Source organism: Dendrobates tinctorius, unplaced genomic scaffold (genome assembly GCF_039654945.1).
Source record: "Dendrobates tinctorius isolate UK_male_01 unplaced genomic scaffold, ASM3965494v1 ptg000184l, whole genome shotgun sequence".
Lineage (NCBI taxonomy): Eukaryota > Metazoa > Chordata > Amphibia > Anura > Dendrobatidae > Dendrobates > Dendrobates tinctorius.
The window spans coordinates 11,638,452-11,659,255 of record NW_027361851.1 but is presented as its reverse complement, the minus strand read 5'-3'; the positions used below and the strand labels follow the sequence as shown (position 1 = coordinate 11,659,255).

General features: G+C 44.1%; 1 protein-coding gene across 3 annotated transcripts in view; it reads left to right on the top strand.

Annotated features, from left to right (window-relative positions):
* LOC141055130 (netrin-1-like) overlaps window positions 1-9,628 on the top strand; it is a 317,167-nt gene extending 307,539 nt beyond the window's left edge. For all 3 annotated transcript variants that reach the window (XM_073552107.1, XM_073552106.1, XM_073552105.1), the window contains one exon: window positions 7,898-9,628. In XM_073552107.1, the coding sequence (XP_073408208.1) occupies window positions 7,898-8,226 (329 nt within the window). In that variant the 3' untranslated portion in view covers window positions 8,227-9,628. The remainder of the gene's footprint in view (window positions 1-7,897) is intronic.
* The last annotated feature ends 11,176 nt before the right edge of the window (window positions 9,629-20,804 follow it).

Sequence of the window (20,804 nt, the reverse complement as noted above, 5' to 3'; positions counted from 1 at the left end):
AAGAAGTGGTAAATGTATTGATTAGGGGATTGGATAGGAATATGACCAAAAATTTCCCACAGTAGATTGTGCTCGACACTCAATTTATCCCTCTTTCTATTCCTTAAAATTTGGGAGTTATTCCAATGGTGCATTGACCAGCCTAGTGAGCATATTTGATTAATATTCAGTTTCTGCAGAATGGAGGTGAAGATTAGGAAACCAGAGGTAGGCTTTTTAATTTAACTAAATTCCTTACAAGGCTATGTACTTAGTTTATATTTTCAGTTTTGCTGAATGACTCCCTTTGAGTTCAATACTATGGCCTGGGTCACACTTGCGATTGTAATGCGAGAAACTCGCACGAGTCTCTCGCATCAATACCTGGCACTGATGCCGGTACTCTGGACCGGAGTGTGTGGCTGCATAGAAATACATCAACCGGGAATTGATGCAAGAGACTCGCGTGAGTTTCTCACATCATACTCGCAAGTGTGACAATGGCCTATCTGAATAAATCCAGGCAACCTGCACACTCTATTAGCTATATCATTTTTAAAAACAGAGTTAGCATATTTGAGTAAATGTTAGTTTCTGTAGAACAGATGCAACAACTAGAACACTAAAGCTGCAATTTTTATAGGGGGTTACATCCTATATTAAGGCTCTCTGGCATGTGTAATGGCAGTTTTAACACTGTAAGGTAGAGCTGTTATTCAAGTAGGGGATACTCGCTTAGCCACCACAAAACCAGATCCCACACGGGTTTTCCAAAAAAACAATTATAGTCCATGCGGTTTATTCAGCATCATAAACCCACAGCAGTGACATAAAGTTCATCACATCAGCATAGCGTCCATGACAGAGTTCAACTCTGTAACCCCTGTGGTCACACAGGTAAGGCATACACAGGCTCTTCAGCCTCAGTTATCTCACCCACATCAGGGTTTCCTCATGACTGCTTCACCTCATCATGCTGCAGACGTCCATTTGCGCCAGGGAATCATCAGGCACGTGCAGCCATTCAACCCAGCATTCACGTGCTGTCAGGAAAGGAGACACATCTCCCAGCGGGACCTTCCACAATGGACCAACCGGGTCCCAGCATTCACTCATGTGACTTACCCTGGCCACCTTATATGGTCCGTAGCCACGCCCACCGGGTCATATGGCTATGACCTCATCACAGGTCCTTGAACCGTTCTCACATTCTTTACAACATCATTCTTAACCACACCCCTGGGTGGATTTGTAGGTAACTAGTCCTGCCCAACTCACCAGCTACTTGGAGACTTCTCCCGGACATGTTGAAACAGCACCTCAGCATTATCACTGCTGATCAACACACACATAAGTCTCCATCTCAAGGCCACCCCCCTTGAGATACACAATGGTCATTCAGTATTCTGCCATTCATCCTCTCTCCTAGGGCATCCACACAGCACCCCCTAGTGGACACAGTGGTCACTACAGCACAACACATATCGGAGACACTCACACAGGTAGATCCATTCAAGTGAATTCATCTGCGCACATATCAGTGTGTTTCCATGGATCGTGTGACCATGGGCTAAACTCGCTGACTTGTTTGTTTTTCGGCAGCGGAATGGGCCGCAAAACATCCCGTAGACTTGAACAATGATGACACACAGATGACATGGTTTCCCCTGTATTTTGTATAACCAGCCAGGCAAAACTGACAGCAGCAGGCTGCAATCTGCAGATGTCAGCTTGGTTATCAAGAATAGAGGGGTCCCCAAATTTAATAAATAGTAAAAAAAAATGGCGTGGGGTCCCCCCATTTTCAACAACCAGCAAAGCTAAAGCAAAAGCTGGGGGCTTATATTCTCAGGCTGGTTAAGGGCCATGGATATTGCCCCCAGCCTAAAAATAGCAGCTTGCAGCTGTCCCAGAAAAGATGGATCTATTAGAAATCACAATTTCAACTCGTTGCTCCTCATCTCCTGAGGTTTAAAGACAAAGTTAAAAATGCGACTTACAGGCTTCTTTGAATACAAAGAACTTGTCCCTACCTCCTGAAAACCTGTCCAGGAGGGCAATTTTAAGTTCAAGCTGGACCGGCCTACCCACAGGGTCCCCCACCATAGGAGCCTGCAGCCATTGCTGCTGAATCTCAGATCCAAGGTCAGTCACTTCTAGTGACAACCTCCACTGCTGCTCTGCCAGCACAAAAATGGGATCCATGGACCTGTAAGAAGAAAAAAAATAACACCAAAAAAAAGAAAAATACACACAAAAAAAACAAGTATCAGTTTTGTTTTCCTTTTTTTAATAAATGTGTACGGCCTGTGATAATGTCACGCTGGGTGAGTAAGAAGCTAGGTACACAACATCGAGAAGAGACTGAGGGAGTCCAAACACTAGGAGAAGGGTAAGTGGAGACCTTTAGGCAGATCTGACAACACCCTGTCTTCCCTGATGTTCCTAAATAGGTTACGCACCTATCACCAAGCAGGAACCTAATCCCTGACTGCTGCTAGTGATAGACACTGTATAGTGAGGGGACAGGGTCAGCATTAGTCAGTCCCCACTTCAATTAAATACAAAGCAAGAAGATAAATGAGGGAATACACTTAGCTTGAGACGACACAAGAGAGCTCACGCCAGCAATTCTCCAAAAGGCTCCAAGAAGAAACTAGTCAATTTCTAGCACTTCCAACAGACAGAGGTAAACAGAGCTATCACTGACACCTTGCTGATGTGACTAAAGGTATTTAAACATCCAGCAACTGTGTGTTAATCAGCAGCAGAAGGTGGAGATTAACGCTAGGTCCTAGAGGGAAAAGGATATCACTCCACCACAGAGATGTAAAATACAGAATGTACCTGCAGAGCCAAGTGCAATGACCTTCTACAGCCATATCCAGAATGACTGTCTGTCACACAAGACACACCAGTGGCAGTAATCCATGTCTGCAATAAATAGTTTTCAACCTGGATTGTGCCTAGATGCGACTATCCAGGCTGAAAACCACTGGAGAATGAGCTGCTATGAGTGCAGCTTTAGTGACCAGCGATGACCTCATCGAGGTTACCATTTGTCACTGAGGCTGCATTCCCAGCTGGACCACTGGACTGGGGTGACCTCACAGAGATCACCATTAGCAAGGTGAGAAAAAGTCTCACAGTGCAGTGCTGAGCTCAGTGAGTTCACTGCAGTTCACCATGAGGACATTTTCCCCAGTTCATCATGACCGTCGTCTCCAGCCACCACTCATGCTGATGAACAAATGTTGAACAGAAGAATTATGGTGTGGGTCACTATGGATTCTTTCAACTTCAGAGAGGTGAGTATAATGTGATTTTTTTTTATTTTATTCTTAATTTTACACTTGAATACAACTCTAAACATTGTCCCCTGGTCACGCCGATCACAGGCAGAGCAAGGGACAATGATGTGAGCTGTCTTCAGCACCTGGTGCCTTAGAACAGAGCAAACTGTGCTGTCTTTTCTCAGGTATTGGTACTTGTGATACTGATGTTGCACCCGGTTGCCACACGTATGCCACACAAATGAAATACACGTGCACACTGACAGGGATACTGTATCTCCGGTACTGATTTTCCTGTACCAGAAATATCAGGACATGTGAAAGAAACCTAAGACTATATGCTTAGTTTATACTGTCAGTTAAGGCTAACAGACTCTTTATAAAGTCCCATGCCAGAGATTTTTCTTTACTTCAGCGCTGGAGGGGTGAAATTTATCTAAGCTCCCAGACCATAGAAATATACTAGTCTTTAGCTGTTCACATTGAGTAGTGACTTTCAGCTCACCCAGCAAACACTGGATCGATCCGGCCGGTCACAATTCACAGAAGACCTCTTGTTGCGGCACTGATAACAGAAGAAGATGGCAGCTGGTAAGTACATTGCTATAGGCAAGGAGATTAGATTAGTTGCACCACTTCAGTGCTGTATTTACCCATGTGACTTATTCTAATATTTATGGTTTCAGAAACTCAATGTGGCAGTGGCTTTACAAGTAATTTACATGCAATTTACATGTCCCTTACAATCTCCATTGATGCACGCAATGCAAATGTGCAAATTTCACCATGTGCAAATTTGTTGTGTAGTTTGGATATAGGGTCAAAAGACTAATCAACCCCATAGAGGTCATGTCTACTATTTCTGAGTGTGACAATTATGCAAAAATAGGTTACAAACTGAGAAAGTTAAATGCATATTTTTATATTTCCCCTCTGTATCAGTCTGTGATTGTTAGTTTGTTTACTGTAAGTGATATTTGTATTTTCATGTAACCCTTTCTCATGCACAGCACCATGGAATTAATGGTGCTATATAAATAAATAATAATAATGTCTTATGATAGCCTACATCCAGTTTAGAGTTTTATATTTAGTAAAACCTTCCTTTCTGGAAGGCGAAAATGTAGTATGTTTAATTAATGTTTTACAATATTATACCTAATGTTCTTATGCTGTAATGTGTGTTAGGAAACTTCATCACGTACATCACAATATATACCAAAACTATAAATTCCTAGTATAAACAGAAATGTTTAAATTCCCTGGTACTGAACAAAGCAAGGTAATTAACCTACATGATTGTGCTTTAGAAAACCCCTGCAGTGTTATTACCAATGCATGTGTTTTCTAAAAAAAAGTTATACCGTATAGATAAAACCAAAAAATAAAATATCAATTATCATTTATTTCCTCTACAATAAAATGACCATAAAAATGAGATCATGTCTAAAGATTTTCATTTTCTTCAAGGCATTATTTTCAGCTATTATTATTTTTCTATTCATGGGGAACTAAGTAATAAATATCTAAAGCTAAACGGCACATTGTGGAACAGTAATTATGTGATTCATCAGGTTTACAAAGCAGCACACTATACAAAAAATATGCATTCATTACAAAACATAGTTCAATATTTTTTTTCAAAACTATTTAATAAAAATGACTAGACCATAAAGCTTTAAGTATTTAACCTCTCTACTTCAACCTGTGTTGACTCAAGGAAAGTTAAACAATTGGAGGTGAGGAGTATAATCAAATTTCCTGCTAGATCAACATGACCCAGTGTTTAGATAAATTGAACTATATAACCTTTGGCCTTGGACACAAAAAGTTTGATTATTTTTGAACATATAAATGTCAACTCTTTCATTTAGATGTCTGTTTCCTATATGTTTGCATGGTTTTTACATTACTAAGTTAAATTACAGACAACAAAGTAAAGCGCATGTAATAGCAGTGACAAAAGAGAACAGGAGAAACAATCTGGTACATAAAAACTAACAATCTGGGCAGTAGATGGATAAATAGGAGGTTACTTGAAATGTATATGTAAAAACACACAGGAGATTAGTCGATCTTCCAAAGGGAAAAATTGTAGATTGGTAAATATACATTTTAGTATATCTATATTCTCCAAATACATTTTTTTTGCCTTAAAGGTTAGTAAACACATTTATCAACTTTTTCCAAATGCTCACTTAAGTGACAGCTGGTTCTTCCAACATCACTGTACTTGTGAATGTTCATTTTACTGAACGAGCATTTGCTCTCAATCCGGAGGAGGAAATATCTGACTGTCAGGCAACTCTGGTGAAGGCCTATCTTTCTAGTATATCTATACTTATCTGAGATAAGTTGCTCGAATCCCTGAGCATCGACTTTGTGTCGAATTTCCTCAACATCACAGGTCCCCATGAATTCAACCACATTTCAGTGCAAATTGTGAGGACCAGCAAGAATTGCTGGTGCCATTTCATACACTGCTAAATACAAAGCGAGCAGACTAATGACTTCAAGCCATCCTTCACTAGAAAGCCTTGACTTATGGATATGGGACGGACCCCTACTCCATCTTAAAACCACCATAACTACAGTAAACCTAGGCACTAGAATAAATACACAACACATTATATTGGTTGTCAAAATGGCCACAGCTTTATTTAAATCACAGGATTAAAACAATCACAGTAGGAGTCAGGTGAAGTGCTAGTACATTGGGATTCACAAGTACTGTGATATCCCCAGCTGTCTGACATACAGAACCAGGACAGACAGCCATAAAGGGGCGGCACGCACTGGCTTGCCATTCAAGCAGAGCCAGTAAACTTTCAGGGCACCAATGACCCTATTATCCTCACTCCTGTGCTTAACCACTGTGCCCGCCCCTGATTGACGTTACCATTACAACGTCCTTGAGGCTGGCCACCAAAGCCGAGCCTGTTCACCACCATGAGGTTTTACATCCTCTATTAGTTAAAATGAGTCCCCCTTAACTTGTCTGCAACTTCCACCTGACTCCTAAACAGCAAAGCTGTGACAGGTTATAAATTCACATTTGACACCTTTTTTTTTTTTTTTTTTTATAAATCATTTTAGTAAACTTATAAACTAGAAGTCCCTGCAAAAGCATTAAGGGGACTAACTTGGCAAACCTCCGACTCACAAAGAGTCATCCTATAGCACTCAGGAGAGGAAAACCCCCTGTGGAGGAAACCTCTAGGGAACCATGGCTGAAGGATTGCCCTTCCCTTGGGCTTAGAAGGTTAATGCCGTTAACTCTTTATAGCCATGATAAAATTGAACCTGGAACAAAATATACAATGGTAAGTTCAAAAATACAATAAAGCATTCATCATACAAGCAATAATTAAAACGTTTTAGGACAATGATTATAAACAGGGCGGGTGGGCGGGAAATGCTTCCTCCTGTTCATCCTGTGCATGAAAGAGAGAGAGAGACACAGATTTCCTGCTCTATATAAGCCCCACCCTCCTCACAGTAACCCCCAGGCACAGACATACTGGGCTTCTTACTCTGAAAGCAACATCCCTCGTGCTTAAAAATCTATACCACTACACCAAAAAAGCTGCAGGAGTAAAGGTCCACCCATCCCCAAGTCATGTCCTCCTCCGCCTATGGCTCCAGTGGTTTCTGGAAGCTAACATCATATGGTCTTGCACAGCCAACTATCGCAGCCACCATAAAGAATGAGGGACAGGTGTGCAGCACCATTTTTGGATTTTATGGCATAGAGATAAGAAGTTAAAGTGCACAGTCCATCCCATATAGGGACAGAAAAGGTTCTAAATCTGATTGTGGTATACCAATATAGTTGGTGTGTATAGACACCAGCAAGGTAGGCATCGTTCCCCCAAAAAAGGAACAATTTTTGGCCTGTGTTTACATTTAAGTAGCCTAAAATGTCTGATCTTGCAGTTTGATGTTAAAAAGGCTGTGAGTTACCAATTAGTGATGAGCGAGTATACTCGTTGCTTGGATTTTTCCGAGCATGCTCGGGTGTCCTCAGAGTATTTTTTCATGCTTGGAGATTTAGTTTCTGTCGACGCAGCTGCATGATTATTGGTTTCCAGACAGGCTGACTACATGTGAGGAATGCCTGTTTGTTAGGGAATTCCCACGTGTATTCTGGCTGGCCAGCAGCTGCAAATCATGTAGCGAAGTGACAAAAACTAAATCTCCGAGCATGTCAAAATACTGGGAGGATCCCCGAGCATGCTCGGGATAACCTGTGTAACGAGTATACTCGCTCATCACTATTACCAATCCATTTTTCCCTAACCAGATACGTTCAGATTACCTCTATGTTACTAAGACTGCACTTGCATTAAAGAGCCTAAACAAGGTTCATTACAGGAGTAATGCTTTACACATATTTTCAGTGCAATTAGACACTTTGCAGTATTGAAAATCATTTTTTTTTTTAAAGCATCAAAGCTGTCAATTTTAAATTTCTAATGATGTGCTTATTTCTAATATCTAGCAAAAGAATGTCAAACATCTTGTTAGTCCAACATTAGTATAATGCACATTGCCACGTTAAAGATTCTTGTTTTTAAAGCAGTTGGTTTTCCATATATATTAATTTTTCATCTTGCTGTTTACAGTTCTACGAGCGCAGTTTTTGTCCATGGAAAAATCTGGGGAATGGTGGCAGTTCACAGCTTCGGTCCTTACTGTATACCGGCAGAGAAGGGTGCCAATTCGTCGTGGTGATCAACCTCTTTGGGTTCCAGATCAAGATTTATCATGTGACTGCCTACGGGTGCAAGTGGGCAAGTCTTACCTGATTATTGGAAATGATGAGGAGTCTCCAGATCCTGCAAGGTTAATCTTAGATAAAAATAGCCTTACACTTCCATGGCGTGATGTCTGGGCGCATAAATTAAGAAGATTTCAGCAACAAGATCGGCGTGGAAAATGCTGGGCAGGATAATTAGTATTTTTAGAGCATCAAACGATGATTAGTGTAAATTGTCTCAAAACAACATCTCATTTAGATTGAAACAATAATGATGGTCTGCTAACTGTAATTATTGCTACCTCTATTTTACAATACTTGTTTACTGGAAAATTCAGCAACAGACTAATGCATATAGTCTTAAGGTGAAAAATATTTTTCATTATGTTTGTAGAAAAACTATGCTGCTTGTATATTCTTTGCTGTTTGTGATACATATTATATTGTGTGATAATGTATATATAAAATGGTCTTTCTGTGTTTTAATCTTTACTTTCAAAAACATACGACAATAGATCAGGAGAGCAGTCTGTCAGTCCTTACATGTCTCACACTGGTAACACCCCCATTCATAAAAAAATAAGTACTGGAGGCAGATTCTGAGGGAGATCTATGTCTCACTCATAGATCTTAAAGGGAACCTGTCACCAGGATTTCCCTCTATATAATACACACAGCGCCTTTTATCCGACATATACAGCATTCTAATATGCTGTATGTATGTTCCTAATCTGCTCTAGAGGCAAAAAATCTAGCTTTTATTATACTCACCTACAGCACAATCTAGTCTGATGAGCATCTCTGGTCTTACTCCAGAACCTCCTCTTTTCTTGCGGTCACCATCCTCCTTCTCTGCCTCATGTGGATGATGCACCCTACATCATCCACCGAATGTCCACCATTGAGCTCCTGCGCAGACCCATTTCTCTCTGATCTACAAAAGACAGAGCAAAGTATTGTAGTGCAAAAGTGTTGGCAGTCTCTGGCCTATCCCTGTGCATGTGCATTACAGTATATTGCTCTGTCCTAAGTAGGGCAAAAATAAGTGTGCAGGAGCACAATGAAGGACACTGTGAGAATGACATAGGACTCGTCATCTGTACGAACCATCAAAGGAGGATAGCGATCTCAAGAAGGGAGGAGGCACAAGATCAAGACCAGAGACGCCAATCGGACCTGAACGTGCTGTAGGTGAGTATAATAAAAGCTATATTTTTTGCCTTGCAGAGCAAATTCGGGACAAATGTATAGCATTCTAGAATGCAGTACATGAGGGCTTACAGGTGTTGGCACTACTTTGCATGAGGACAACCTGGTGACAGGTTAGCTCTAACAGCTCATTTATTATACAGTATATTAAGAAAAATGTGGATTATCCTGATATAAGAAATTATATAGCCGGCTTAAGAGAGTTGATCTTACTGACAGTTTCATTTTAAAGTTGCATGTTTATATACCCCAATACAGGATTTATATGCAGTCCCTTATGTGATAGATACAATAATGTAAGGAAAAATCACAAATATATTAAACATATATTGTACATATGCAACAAAATTTCCCCCAAAAATCTTAATAAAGTATGTGGAAGAAGCCATTTGGAAGTCTGATTGCTAAAATAACTTTCAATAAATAGAAAATGTATGGCTATGGACATATTTTAGCATGTAACTAAACTAAATAAAAAGATAAAAAGATTGTGATGGTGCTACACAGGCATGTATTGATGAAGCTCCATCACAGTCTTAAACTTTTGAACACTATTACTTTTACACTGATGCCTGCACTAGCTACTAAATATGGGTTCAAAAATCTGGAAACCTTCACCTTCGATTTAGGACCTCCTCTCAGTCCAAAAATATTCACTGTTAATAACAAACACTACTACCACCAGAAACAGAGGCCTACCTCCCATGATGGTTACATCTGACAGTCATGAGATCTTGCATAGGAAATCACTAACGGTGATTGTTAGAATGGAGATGCTCATGTGCAGGTTATGGAAGGATAGTCATACCCTTCCAAGAGTGTTTGCCCCTTTCTGTACTGTTTCCATGCAGGATCGAATAAAGACCTACTTCAACATGTTGCACAACTAAATACGTTGTGTAACAAGGTGGCCCGGGGTGGCAGCCATGGGCGAGTCCACTAAGTAATGGCCAGTGAGCACCCCAGCATCTTGCTTATGAAAAGTGAAATAAAGTTCCTTGTACTGCATGTGTAACATGCTCCACAGCACACTCTGTCATATTCCTTTCAGCTGCTACCATGTATGCTCTGCAAATTACTTCAAAGACGGGGTCTTTGTCCAACAGTTGAACTTTAATAAATAGCAAAGCCTCCATCAAATCAGCAGCACAGTTCACACAGAGTGGCATCTCCTCACTCTCTCTGTCCTTCAGACAGTCCTGATCCTTCCTACCAAATTTTTCCATCTCCTGCACTTACTTTGTCCCACACGTGTTCCAGGCTCACCAGTTCCTTTCAGTCCCAGGTCTAGCTTCCTTAGGAAGAGGCGTTAGGTTCGCTCTCTCAGCTCCACCTCCTCCGGTCATAAACCCTGAATTCTCCTTGAGTTGACCTCTGTTCACTGGTGGGCGTCCACACTGGTCCCTATCCTGGTACTCCCTCCTGCCATAGCTGCTCCATTCTTCCAGCTATCAGAATTCTGTGTACTGCATACATCTTGCCTTCGGGCAAGCTGCTTGGGAACTCATTACTAACCAGGAAGTGTTTCTCCTATATCCCCCTGCTGTGTGCTGCTCTGCTCTGTACTCATCCAATCTGCTTAACCCCTGTGTTGCCTGTATCTCACTAGCCTATTCTATGCTATTACCTTGCTCTAATGTGCCCCCCTTAAGCTATTACTCTATGTTAACTCCTATCTATCTTAGCCCTAATTCTAGACATATCAAATACACCACATTACTATGCATTAATAAATAAAGGGAGACAACACATCTCATTAGCATCACAGTATATATATATATATATATATATATTACATGTGCATAGCAGCCAAAGGAGGGGAGGCATGTGACGTACCTTCCTCCCTTCTTAAATATGGTCATCCTCGACCATGACGGCACCTGTGACTTAAAGTGATTAGGACACATTTTCCTTAATATAGCACATAAAACATCAATAAAATGTACACATAATAATAATTTCAGTGGGTCACCTGTGTCCCTGGCTCCACTTGGTTGGAGCCCTGGAACCAAGAGTTCAAGTTCCTTTTTAGCATGAGTCCGATGGACCCTTGTCCCCTTGCTCCTGAGACCTGTACCTCTAAGGTACCACCAGCAACAGTCCAAGCCCGTGGGCTAGTCCTTTCCTGCTCTGGGTATCCAAACACAGGAATCAATAAAATACAGGAAGTCACTTTAAACTACTATTCTGGCCAGTAACATATTCAGCAACAGTTCTCACAGTCCTGACCTGGCTCAATCTTAAGGTCTTCCTGCACCAGGTTCTACCCCTCCCTCCTTTAGCAGATCACGGGATCATTCAAAAACAAGTGGACTGTGTGTGTACTCTTAGGGGACAGTTCAGAGTTAAAACAGTAAAAGTTCAAGGTAAAATAGTTCAGAACTTAGTACAGCCACATACAGTCCATTCTTGCTATCAAGGTGATTAACCCTTTCAGGGCTGCAGTCCCATATTCCAGCAGGGGGAAACAAAACAAAGCCTTCAAAAATGACCATATTGGTCATTGCTGACACCTAGTCCTGGTGCCTTTCAAGGCTTCTTGCCCCCTTAATGAAAGTCATTTGGTCCCATTCTTGTAGGGGACCTTCACAATCAATGAACCCGGCATTCCTATATACTTTTTCTCTGGTCCTGATCTCGTAAATGTAGCCATACTCTCGGCTGGGGTCAAAATACTTAATGAGGCCATGGGTTTCTCGGCCTGCCATAGCTCCTCTGCCAGGATGCTGCAGCTGTCTCAAAGTGTCACGCGCCCACAGCTTCTTTTCTCCAATGACTCTCCTAATCCACCTGATCTACCCTGCGGTGGGCACCCAGGGCTCCACTCAGTACACACGGCCCGGGGTGACAGAGGCCGAGGCTGGCAGCAGTGCCAAGGCAGATGACGAGACCAGCACAAGTGGCGGGGATGAGGCTGTCGCAGGCGATGGGGCCGACACAGGTGATGGGGCTGACATAAGTGCCAGGGCCGAGGAATAATAATAATAAATTTTATTTCTATAGTTGCGACATATTCCGCAGCCCTCTACTCCTCTTTGGTCAGACCTCATCTGGAATACTGTGTCCAGTTTTGGGCACCATTTTAATATAATAATAATAATACATTTTATTTCTATAGCCCCGACATATTCCGCAGCACTTTACATTTCAGAGGGGACTTGTACAGGCAATAGACATTACAGCATAACAATAATCACATCGATTTTAACAAATACCAAGAGGAATGAGGGCCCTGCTTGCAAGCTTACAAACTATGAGGAAAAAAGGGGAGACATGTGGATGGTAACAGTTGCCCTGATTGTATGGACCAGCCATAATGTTAAGTGTGTAACAGTACAGACACAGAGGGCTAATGGATGCATGAAGCATGTGGGAACATGATGCGGGGAACCTGGTTATGGTAAAACTTTTGGCTGTGCCACACGGGGATAGATTAGGTTAATGTGTTGAGGCGATAAGCCAGTCTGAATAAATGCGTTTTCAGGGCACGCTTAAAATTGTGGGGATTGGGGACTACTCGTATTGACATGGGAAGTGCATTCCAAAGAATTGGCACAGCACGTGTATAGTCTTGGAGACTGGACTGGGAGGTTCTGAATGTTGAGGATGCTAACCTCAGGTCATCAGCAGAACGGAGGGCGCGGGTAGGATGGCATGCTGAAACAAGGGAGGAGATATAGGGTGGTGCTGAGCCATGAAGAGCTTTGTGGGTGAGGGTAGTAAGTTTGTACTGGATTCTGGAGTGGATGGGTAGCCAGTGTAATGACTGGCACAAGGTAGAGGCATCGGTGTAACGATTGGCGAGGAATATGATCCTGGCAGCAGCATTCAAGACAGATTGGAGGGGGGAGAGTTTGGTAAGAGGGAGACCAATTAGAAGGGAGTTACAATAGTCGAGACGAGAATGAATAAGAGAAACAGTCAGAGTTTTTGCGGAGTCAAAAGTAAGAAAAGGTCGAATTCTAGAAATGTTTTTGAGGTGCAGATAACAAGAGCGAGCCAGTGATCGTATGTGGGGGACAAAGGAAAGTTCGGTGTCAAGTATGACCCCAAGACAGCGGGCATGTTGCTGGGGAGTAATAGTGGAACCACACACGGAAAAGGCAATGTCGGGTATAGGTACATTAGTAGCGGGAGGAAACACAAGGAGTTCAGTCTTTGACAGGTTCAGTTTCAGATATAGTGAGGACATGATGTTAGACACAGCATTTAGACAATCGCCGGTGTTTTCTAGAAAGGCTGGCGTGATGTCAGGAGAAGAAGTGTATAATTGGGTATCGACATCATAGAGATGGTACTGGAAACCAAATCTACTGATTGTTTGACCAATAGGGGCAGTATACAAAGAGAAGAGGAGGGGGCCTAGGACTGATCCTTGAGGAACCTCAACAGTAAGGGGAAGGTGAGAGGAGGAGGAGCCAGCAAAAGATACAGTAAAGAAGCGGTCAGAGAACTAGGAGGAGAACCATGAGAGAACGGTGTCCTTGAGGCCAATGGAATGGAGCATAGCGAGGAGGAGCTGATGATCCACAGTGTCGAATGCTGCAGAGAGATCCAAGAGAATTAGCATGGAGTAAAGACCATTTGATTTAGCTATTAGTAGATCATTAGAGACTTTAGTGAGGGCAGTTTCAGCAGAGTGTAAAGAGCGGAAACTGGATTGGAGAGGGTCGAGAAGAGAGTTATCAAAGAGATAGAGGATAAGACGGAAGTAGATCAGGCGTTCCAGGAGTTTAGAGATGAAGGGAAGATTAGAGACAGGTCTACAGTTAGCGGCACAGTTTTGGTCGAGGGATGGTTTTTTAAGTAGTGGATGTATGACGGCATGCTTAAATGAGGAGGGAAAGATACCAGAAGAGAGAGAGAGGTTAAATATTTTAGTTAGGTGAGGGGTGACAGCAGGGGAAAGGGGCTGGAGTAGATGTGACGGAAATGGGTCACTGGTGCAAGTGGTTGGGCGAGAAGATGCAAGGAGCCTGCTTACTTCTTCTGTGACTGGTTCAAAATCAGAGTGAGCTAGATGAAGTGGGGGAGGGAGGACAGTGCATGGTATGAGGGGATTGGGAGATAATTTCCTGTCGGATCTGGTCAATTTTTTCTTTGAAGTAATTGGCCAGGTCGTCAGCTCGAATCTCCGTGGTTGGGGCCTGTACTCTTGGGTTGAGAAGATAATGAAAAGTGTCAAAGAGACGTTTAGGGTTATTGGACAGTGAAGTGATGAGGGTGTTGAAATAGGTTTGCTTTGAGAGGTGAAGGGCAGAGTTGTATGTTCGAAGCATAAACTTATAATGGATGAAATCTTCGGGTAGGTTGGATTTTCTCCACAGATGTTCGGCGCACCTGGAGCACCACTGCAGGAAACGTGTTTGCAGGGTTTGCCAGGGTTGTAGTGTTCTATGTATAGGAGGAGCAAATTCATTCAGGGCACTTTGAAGTGTTTCATTGTAATGCTTCAATGCAGAATCAGGACATGAGAGGGAGGAAGGTACAGGACCCGTTGTTAGGGCTGGCAGAACGCACCAAATAATAAAATAATACCAAGGTGCGTTCGCAGCCCGGGGTCCACCGTGCAGTGGTGGTAAACTGCTGCTTAGTAATGGCGGAAGTATAAAGCGGTATACAAAAGGTCACATGTGGGTTAACGTCACCCAGTGTGAACAGAAGCGAACTCTGTTATGACACAGGGCCGCACTACCACTGAACATAAATGCCGGAGCCTGTTAAACTCACAGCACTCTGCAAGGGAGCGCTCAGTATGTGGTCACAGAACTCAGCCTCAAGGACACGAGGTCTGAGTCCCTCTAGACCTACTTAGCGTGCAGCGTCGCACCTGTGGACACCTCTAATGAATGCTGACCACAGAGGAGTGCAGACTATGAGCACCGTAGCATACAGACAAAGCCACCGGTGGATGTTGATGCCAGTCTCTGACTCTACCTCCACCTGGACCTCAGCCTGGGTGCTAGCAGGCTAGGTTACACAACACATGCGTACAAAGGGTAGGGGTTTCCAATGAGTCATTCACCAGAGACATTCATACATGCATACAACACTCACTTCACATGGTCTAAATCTTTCTCTATATTAGCGCATGGCCGATCGTCCATGCAAACCTTTTATAGCAGACTCCTTCTGGGACCTTCCTGACCTTCCTGATGGTCCAATCCGAGCTGGAGAAGGACCTGAGCATGTGACCTTCGATCTCCAATGAGAGATCGTCCCATGGGAATGCTCAGTGGGCCGAAAGGAGGACTTAGTCCCTGGAATAGCTCGCTACTGACCAGCATGCATTGCTATAGCTGGACCAGAGGTGGCAGCAGCAACCAAACCCACAGAGCTGGTCTGAGCAGAGCGCCTGGATCGATGAGTCTGCTGAGCAACCTCCTCTGCGGCCAGAGAGGAATGGGAGACTGCCGAATGCAAGGCTCGGGATTCCTGCTGTGCAGCGACAGGAACCCGACACCTAACATTACCCCCCCTCCTAGGGCACCCTCCCCTCTGAGCCTCGCTATGCTCAAATGTCGCAATGAGAAGCGGAGCGCGGATGTTCTCCGCTGGCTCCCAGGTTCGAGCTTCTGGACCATGACCTTTGCAGTCCACCAAACAAAACTTTTTTCCACATACCACCCTGCATCCCACGGTGGCATTAAAATCAAACTCGTCTGAGGACAGGTCTGATGTTCCGGCAGATGACTCGGAGAACCGGGACATGTGGACCAGCTTAAGGAGGGACACATAGAAGGTGTCAGAGATAGCCAAGTGTGGTGGAAGGGCAAGCCGATAGACCACATTGCTGATCTGCTCGAGGACCTTAAAAGGGACCAATGTAGCGAGGAGCGAACTTAGTGGACTCGACTTGCAACCTAACGTTATGAACGGAGAGCCACACTAAGTTGCCAGGGGAGAAGGTTGGAGAAGGACGCAGGTGTGCGTCCACAGAGACCCTCATTCTCTCCTTAGAGGCCCGAATAGCATCCTGGGTACGGTCTCAAACATCACATGCCTCCACCGCCCAGTCTGCCATCCTAAAGTTGGTGGATGACACGGGCATGGGCACAAGGACATGAGGATGTTGGCTGTAGTTAAGGAGGAATGGTGCTATGATTGGGCCACCGAGGAGGAAAACAAGACCAAGCTAAGCTACAGAAAACCAGAGAGGTTGGTAACTAAGCGGATTGCAGACCCCTGATCCTATCCACACAACTAGCAGTAGCCGTGGAGCGTACCTACGATGATTCTAGACGCCTCGAAGCAGCCGGAAAACTAAATAAGAAAAGTGGAAATCTAAACTGCCCCAGAGCAGACCCCAAAGGAATAGAAAGCCCCAAGCATATAATGTTGGTGAGACAAGATGAAAACACAAACACAGGTAGGAAAATAGGCTGAGCAAATGATGGGGCCCACACTAACTAGAAAGGACAGGAAAGGAAATACACTGTCTGCAATCACGCAAAAAACCCTGCAAAAATGTCCAATACTTCTGATAGCAAAAACTCTGAAGTCACTAGACTTCTCCCACTATATCAGCACTCAGGCATATTCTGAAAGCAGAGCAAAATGCGGCCAATCTAATAAGGGACAAAAAACAAACTGACACAAACACTAACATAAGGATGGAAATTCAGCACAGCCCCAGCCGGGGCTGGCTGACCACACAAAGCTGAATAGACAAAACCAAATCAAATGTGAACAATAGCTAGCAAAGAATACTTAGCTTGAGCATGCAGAGACTGAACTGGAAACTAAGACCTCAGGAGGCAGGAAAAATCACCAGCAGTGATAGAAGGAGTCGGCTGTCTTAAATCCAGTCAGAGACTCCAGATGTCCAATCGTCGTCCTCATTATCAGGTGGCAGGCCTCTGTCAATTAGATCAGCTCCATTACCTCCTGTAACCACCAGAGGGAGCCCGGAAAGAGAACTCGCGACTCCTCTGTCAATACAACCAGCTCCACTGCCTTCATTAGCAACCAGAGGCAGGCCAGAAAGTGAATTCACAACAGTACCCCCTTGAGGAGGTTTCACCCAACCCTTATCCGCGCCACCAGGCCGATCAGGATGGGCTCGGTGAAAAGCACGAACAAATCTATCGGCATGAATGTCAGAAGTAGAGACCCAAGAATTATCCTCCTGGCCATAACCCTTCCATTTGACCAAGTACTGGAGCCTCCGTCTAGCCAAACGAGAATTCAATATTTTTTCTACCTCATATTCCACATTGCCTTTAACCAATACAGGGTCAGAAGGTGCCGCCATAGGAACTACTGGATCAACAAACCTCTTCAACAGAGATTTATGAAACACGTTATGGATCTTAAACGTAGCTGGAAGAGCCAATCGAAAAGAAACAGGATTAAGAATCTCCAAAATCATATAAGGTCTAATGAATCTTGGCTTGAACTTTGGAGACGCAACCTTCATAGAAATATTCTTTGATGACAACCAAACCAAACCCACTTTAAAGCGAGGACTAGAGTTGAGCGAAACGGGTCGAAAAATTTCAAAAGTCTCCGACTTTTGGCAAAGTCGGGTTTCATGAAACGAAACCCGACCCTAGGATGAGATCGGCCACGAGGTCGGCGACTTACGCGCCAAAGTCGCGTTTCAAAAGTTTGTTTTGCGCTCTTTTTCAGCCAATCAGGATCCACGGACACTGTGGGCAACGTGATGACATAGGCAGGGGTCACCACCATCTTTCAGAAGGGCATGCAAGTGATTGGCTTGCTTTGGGGGGCGTCACAGGGGGTATAAAAGGGCATGCACGCCGACCACCATCTTACTTCTGCCGATCTCAGTATAGGGAGAGGTTGCTGCTGATGCTGTAGGGAGAGCGTTAGGCAGGGAAGAAGACAAAAAAACTGCTTCTGCTGCTAGCGATTTGGCCTGCACAACACACCAGTCACTGTGTGTGCAGTGCAAGGGGAGGCTATATAGTGGTGTATCAGTGGTGTTGGTTGTTGGGCTGCCTTCTAAGGCTTCCTGACATTCCTGCATTGCTGTTTACCCACTGCTCCGCAAACTGCTTTTTTAAAAGCAATCCCAATTTTTTTTTTTTGTCCTGCTGAGAAGAAAAAAAAACTGCTTCTGCTGCTAGCAATTTGGCCTGCACAACACACCAGTCACTGTGTGTGCAGTGCAAGGGGAGGCTATATTGTGGTGTATCAGTGGTGTTGGTTGTTGGGCTGCCTTTTAAGGCTTCCTGACAGGCTGGCATTGCTGTTTACCCACTGCTCTGCAAACTGCTTTTTTAAAAGCAATCCAATCTCCCTTATCCTCTAGTCACTTTTGTCACAGCTGTGCCATCGAGCCTGTCACATAGCGCTCAGATATTCATTGGGCCTCACACAATCCAAAAGTGTCCAGTGTCCAAAAGTGTGTGCAGAGATTCAAAATCTCCCTTATCCTCTAGTCACTTTTGTCACAGCTGTGCCATCGAGCCTGTCACATAGCGCTCAGATATTCATTGGGCCTTACACAATCCAAAAGTGTCCAGTGTCCAAAAGTGTGTGCAGAGATTCAAAATCTCCCTTATCCTCTAGTCACTTTTGTCACAGCTGTGCCATCGAGCCTGTCACATAGCGCTCAGATATTCATTGGGCCTCACACAATCCAAAAGTGTCCAGTGTCCAAAAGTGTGTGCAGAGATTCAAAATCTCCCTTATCCTCTAGTCACTTTTGTCACAGCTGTGCCATCGAGCCTGTCACATAGCGCTCAGATATTCATTGGGCCTCACACAATCCAAAAGTGTCCAGTGTCCAAAAGTGTGTGCAGAGATTCAAAATCTCCCTTATCCTCTAGTCACTTTTGTCACAGCTGTGCCATCGAGCCTGTCACATAGCGCTCAGATATTCATTGGGCCTCACACAATCCAAAAGTGTCCAGTGTCCAAAAGTGTGTGCAGAGATTCAAAATCTCCCTTATCCTCTAGTCACTTTTGTCACAGCTGTGCCATCGAGCCTGTCATATAGCGCTCAGATATTCATTGGGCCTCACACAATCCAAAAGTGTCCAGTGTCCAAAAGTGAGTGCAGAGATTCAAAATCTCCCTTATCCTCTAGTCACTTTTGTCACAGCTGTGCCATCGAGCCTGTCACATAGCGCTCAGATATTCATTGGGCCTCACACAATCCAAAAGTGTCCAGTGTCCAAAAGTGTGTGCAGAGATTCAAAATCTCCCTTATCCTCTAGTCACTTTTGTCACAGCTGTGCCATCGAGCCTGTCACATAGCGCTCAGATATTCATTGGGCCTCACACAATCCAAAAGTGTCCAGTGTCCAAAAGTGTGTGCAGAGATTCAAAATCTCCCTTATCCTCTAGTCACTTTTGTCACAGCTGTGCCATCGAGCCTGTCACATAGCGCTCAGATATTCATTGGGCCTCACACAATCCAAAAGTGTCCAGTGTCCAAAAGTGTGTGCAGAGATTCAAAATCTCCCTTATCCTCTAGTCACTTTTGTCACAGCTGTGCCATCGAGCCTGTCACATAGCGCTCAGATATTCATTGGGCCTCACACAATCCAAAAGTGTCCAGTGTCCACAAGTGTCTGCAGAAATTCAAAATCTCCCCTGTCCTATAGACACCTTGTACCTTGTTTTACATTACTATATAGTTTGTTGGATTTTGTCTACATTTCTACCAAAAATGAGGAAGGCTGGTGGAAGAGGCCGTGGAATTGGGAGGGGGTTGGCAGCTGGTAATGATGGTGTTGGTGGTGGATCTGATGGTAGTGGCAAGAGCAAAATAGGACCGAATGCAGGAGGTGTTGAGCCTGCGTCATCGTCTGGCTACATAAGGCCTCGAACGCTTAGTTTTCTAGGAGTTGGCAAACCGCTTTTAAAGCCAGAGCATCAGGAAAAAGTTTTGTCTTACATTGCTGACTCAGCCTCCAGCTCTATCGCCTCCTCTTCTTCAGTTGTAAAAAGTAAAAGCACTGAGTCGTCATTGGAGGGTCATGTTCATGAACCACACCTTTCCTTGTGTCCTTCACCCCAACCAAGATTGAAGGATGACGCAGGCCATACTACTGATTACTCCATGGAGCTGTTTTCACATACCATGCCTGGATTATCAAGTGAAATGGTGAATTACCCAGGCCAAGATGAATCTGACATGGAGTGCACTGATGCACAGCCGCTGATGGATGATTCTGCTGGTACATTCACTCAGAGCACTACATTGTCCTCGCAGTGTACAGAGCCAGATTCTGACCCTGATGAGACTCAGGTGCCCCTTCCCGCACACTATACCACCATACACGGTGACACAGAGGAAGGTGCACATGACATAGAAGAGGAGGTGATGGATGACCCAGTTGTTGACCCAGATTGGCATCCATTGGGGGAAGAGGGTGCTGCTTCCAATAGCTCAGATGAGGAGCATCCACAGCAGACATCGACATCGCAACAGCTGTTATCTGGCAGGCCCGGAGCACTCCAAAGACAGGTTCCAAACATCAAAAGAGTTGCTGGACAGCTTGTCCAGAGGGTCAAAAGATCACAGCGTGCTAGGCCGCAAAATGTCTGCCAAAGTAGGAAGAGTGCAGTGTGGCACTTTTTTGACCAAA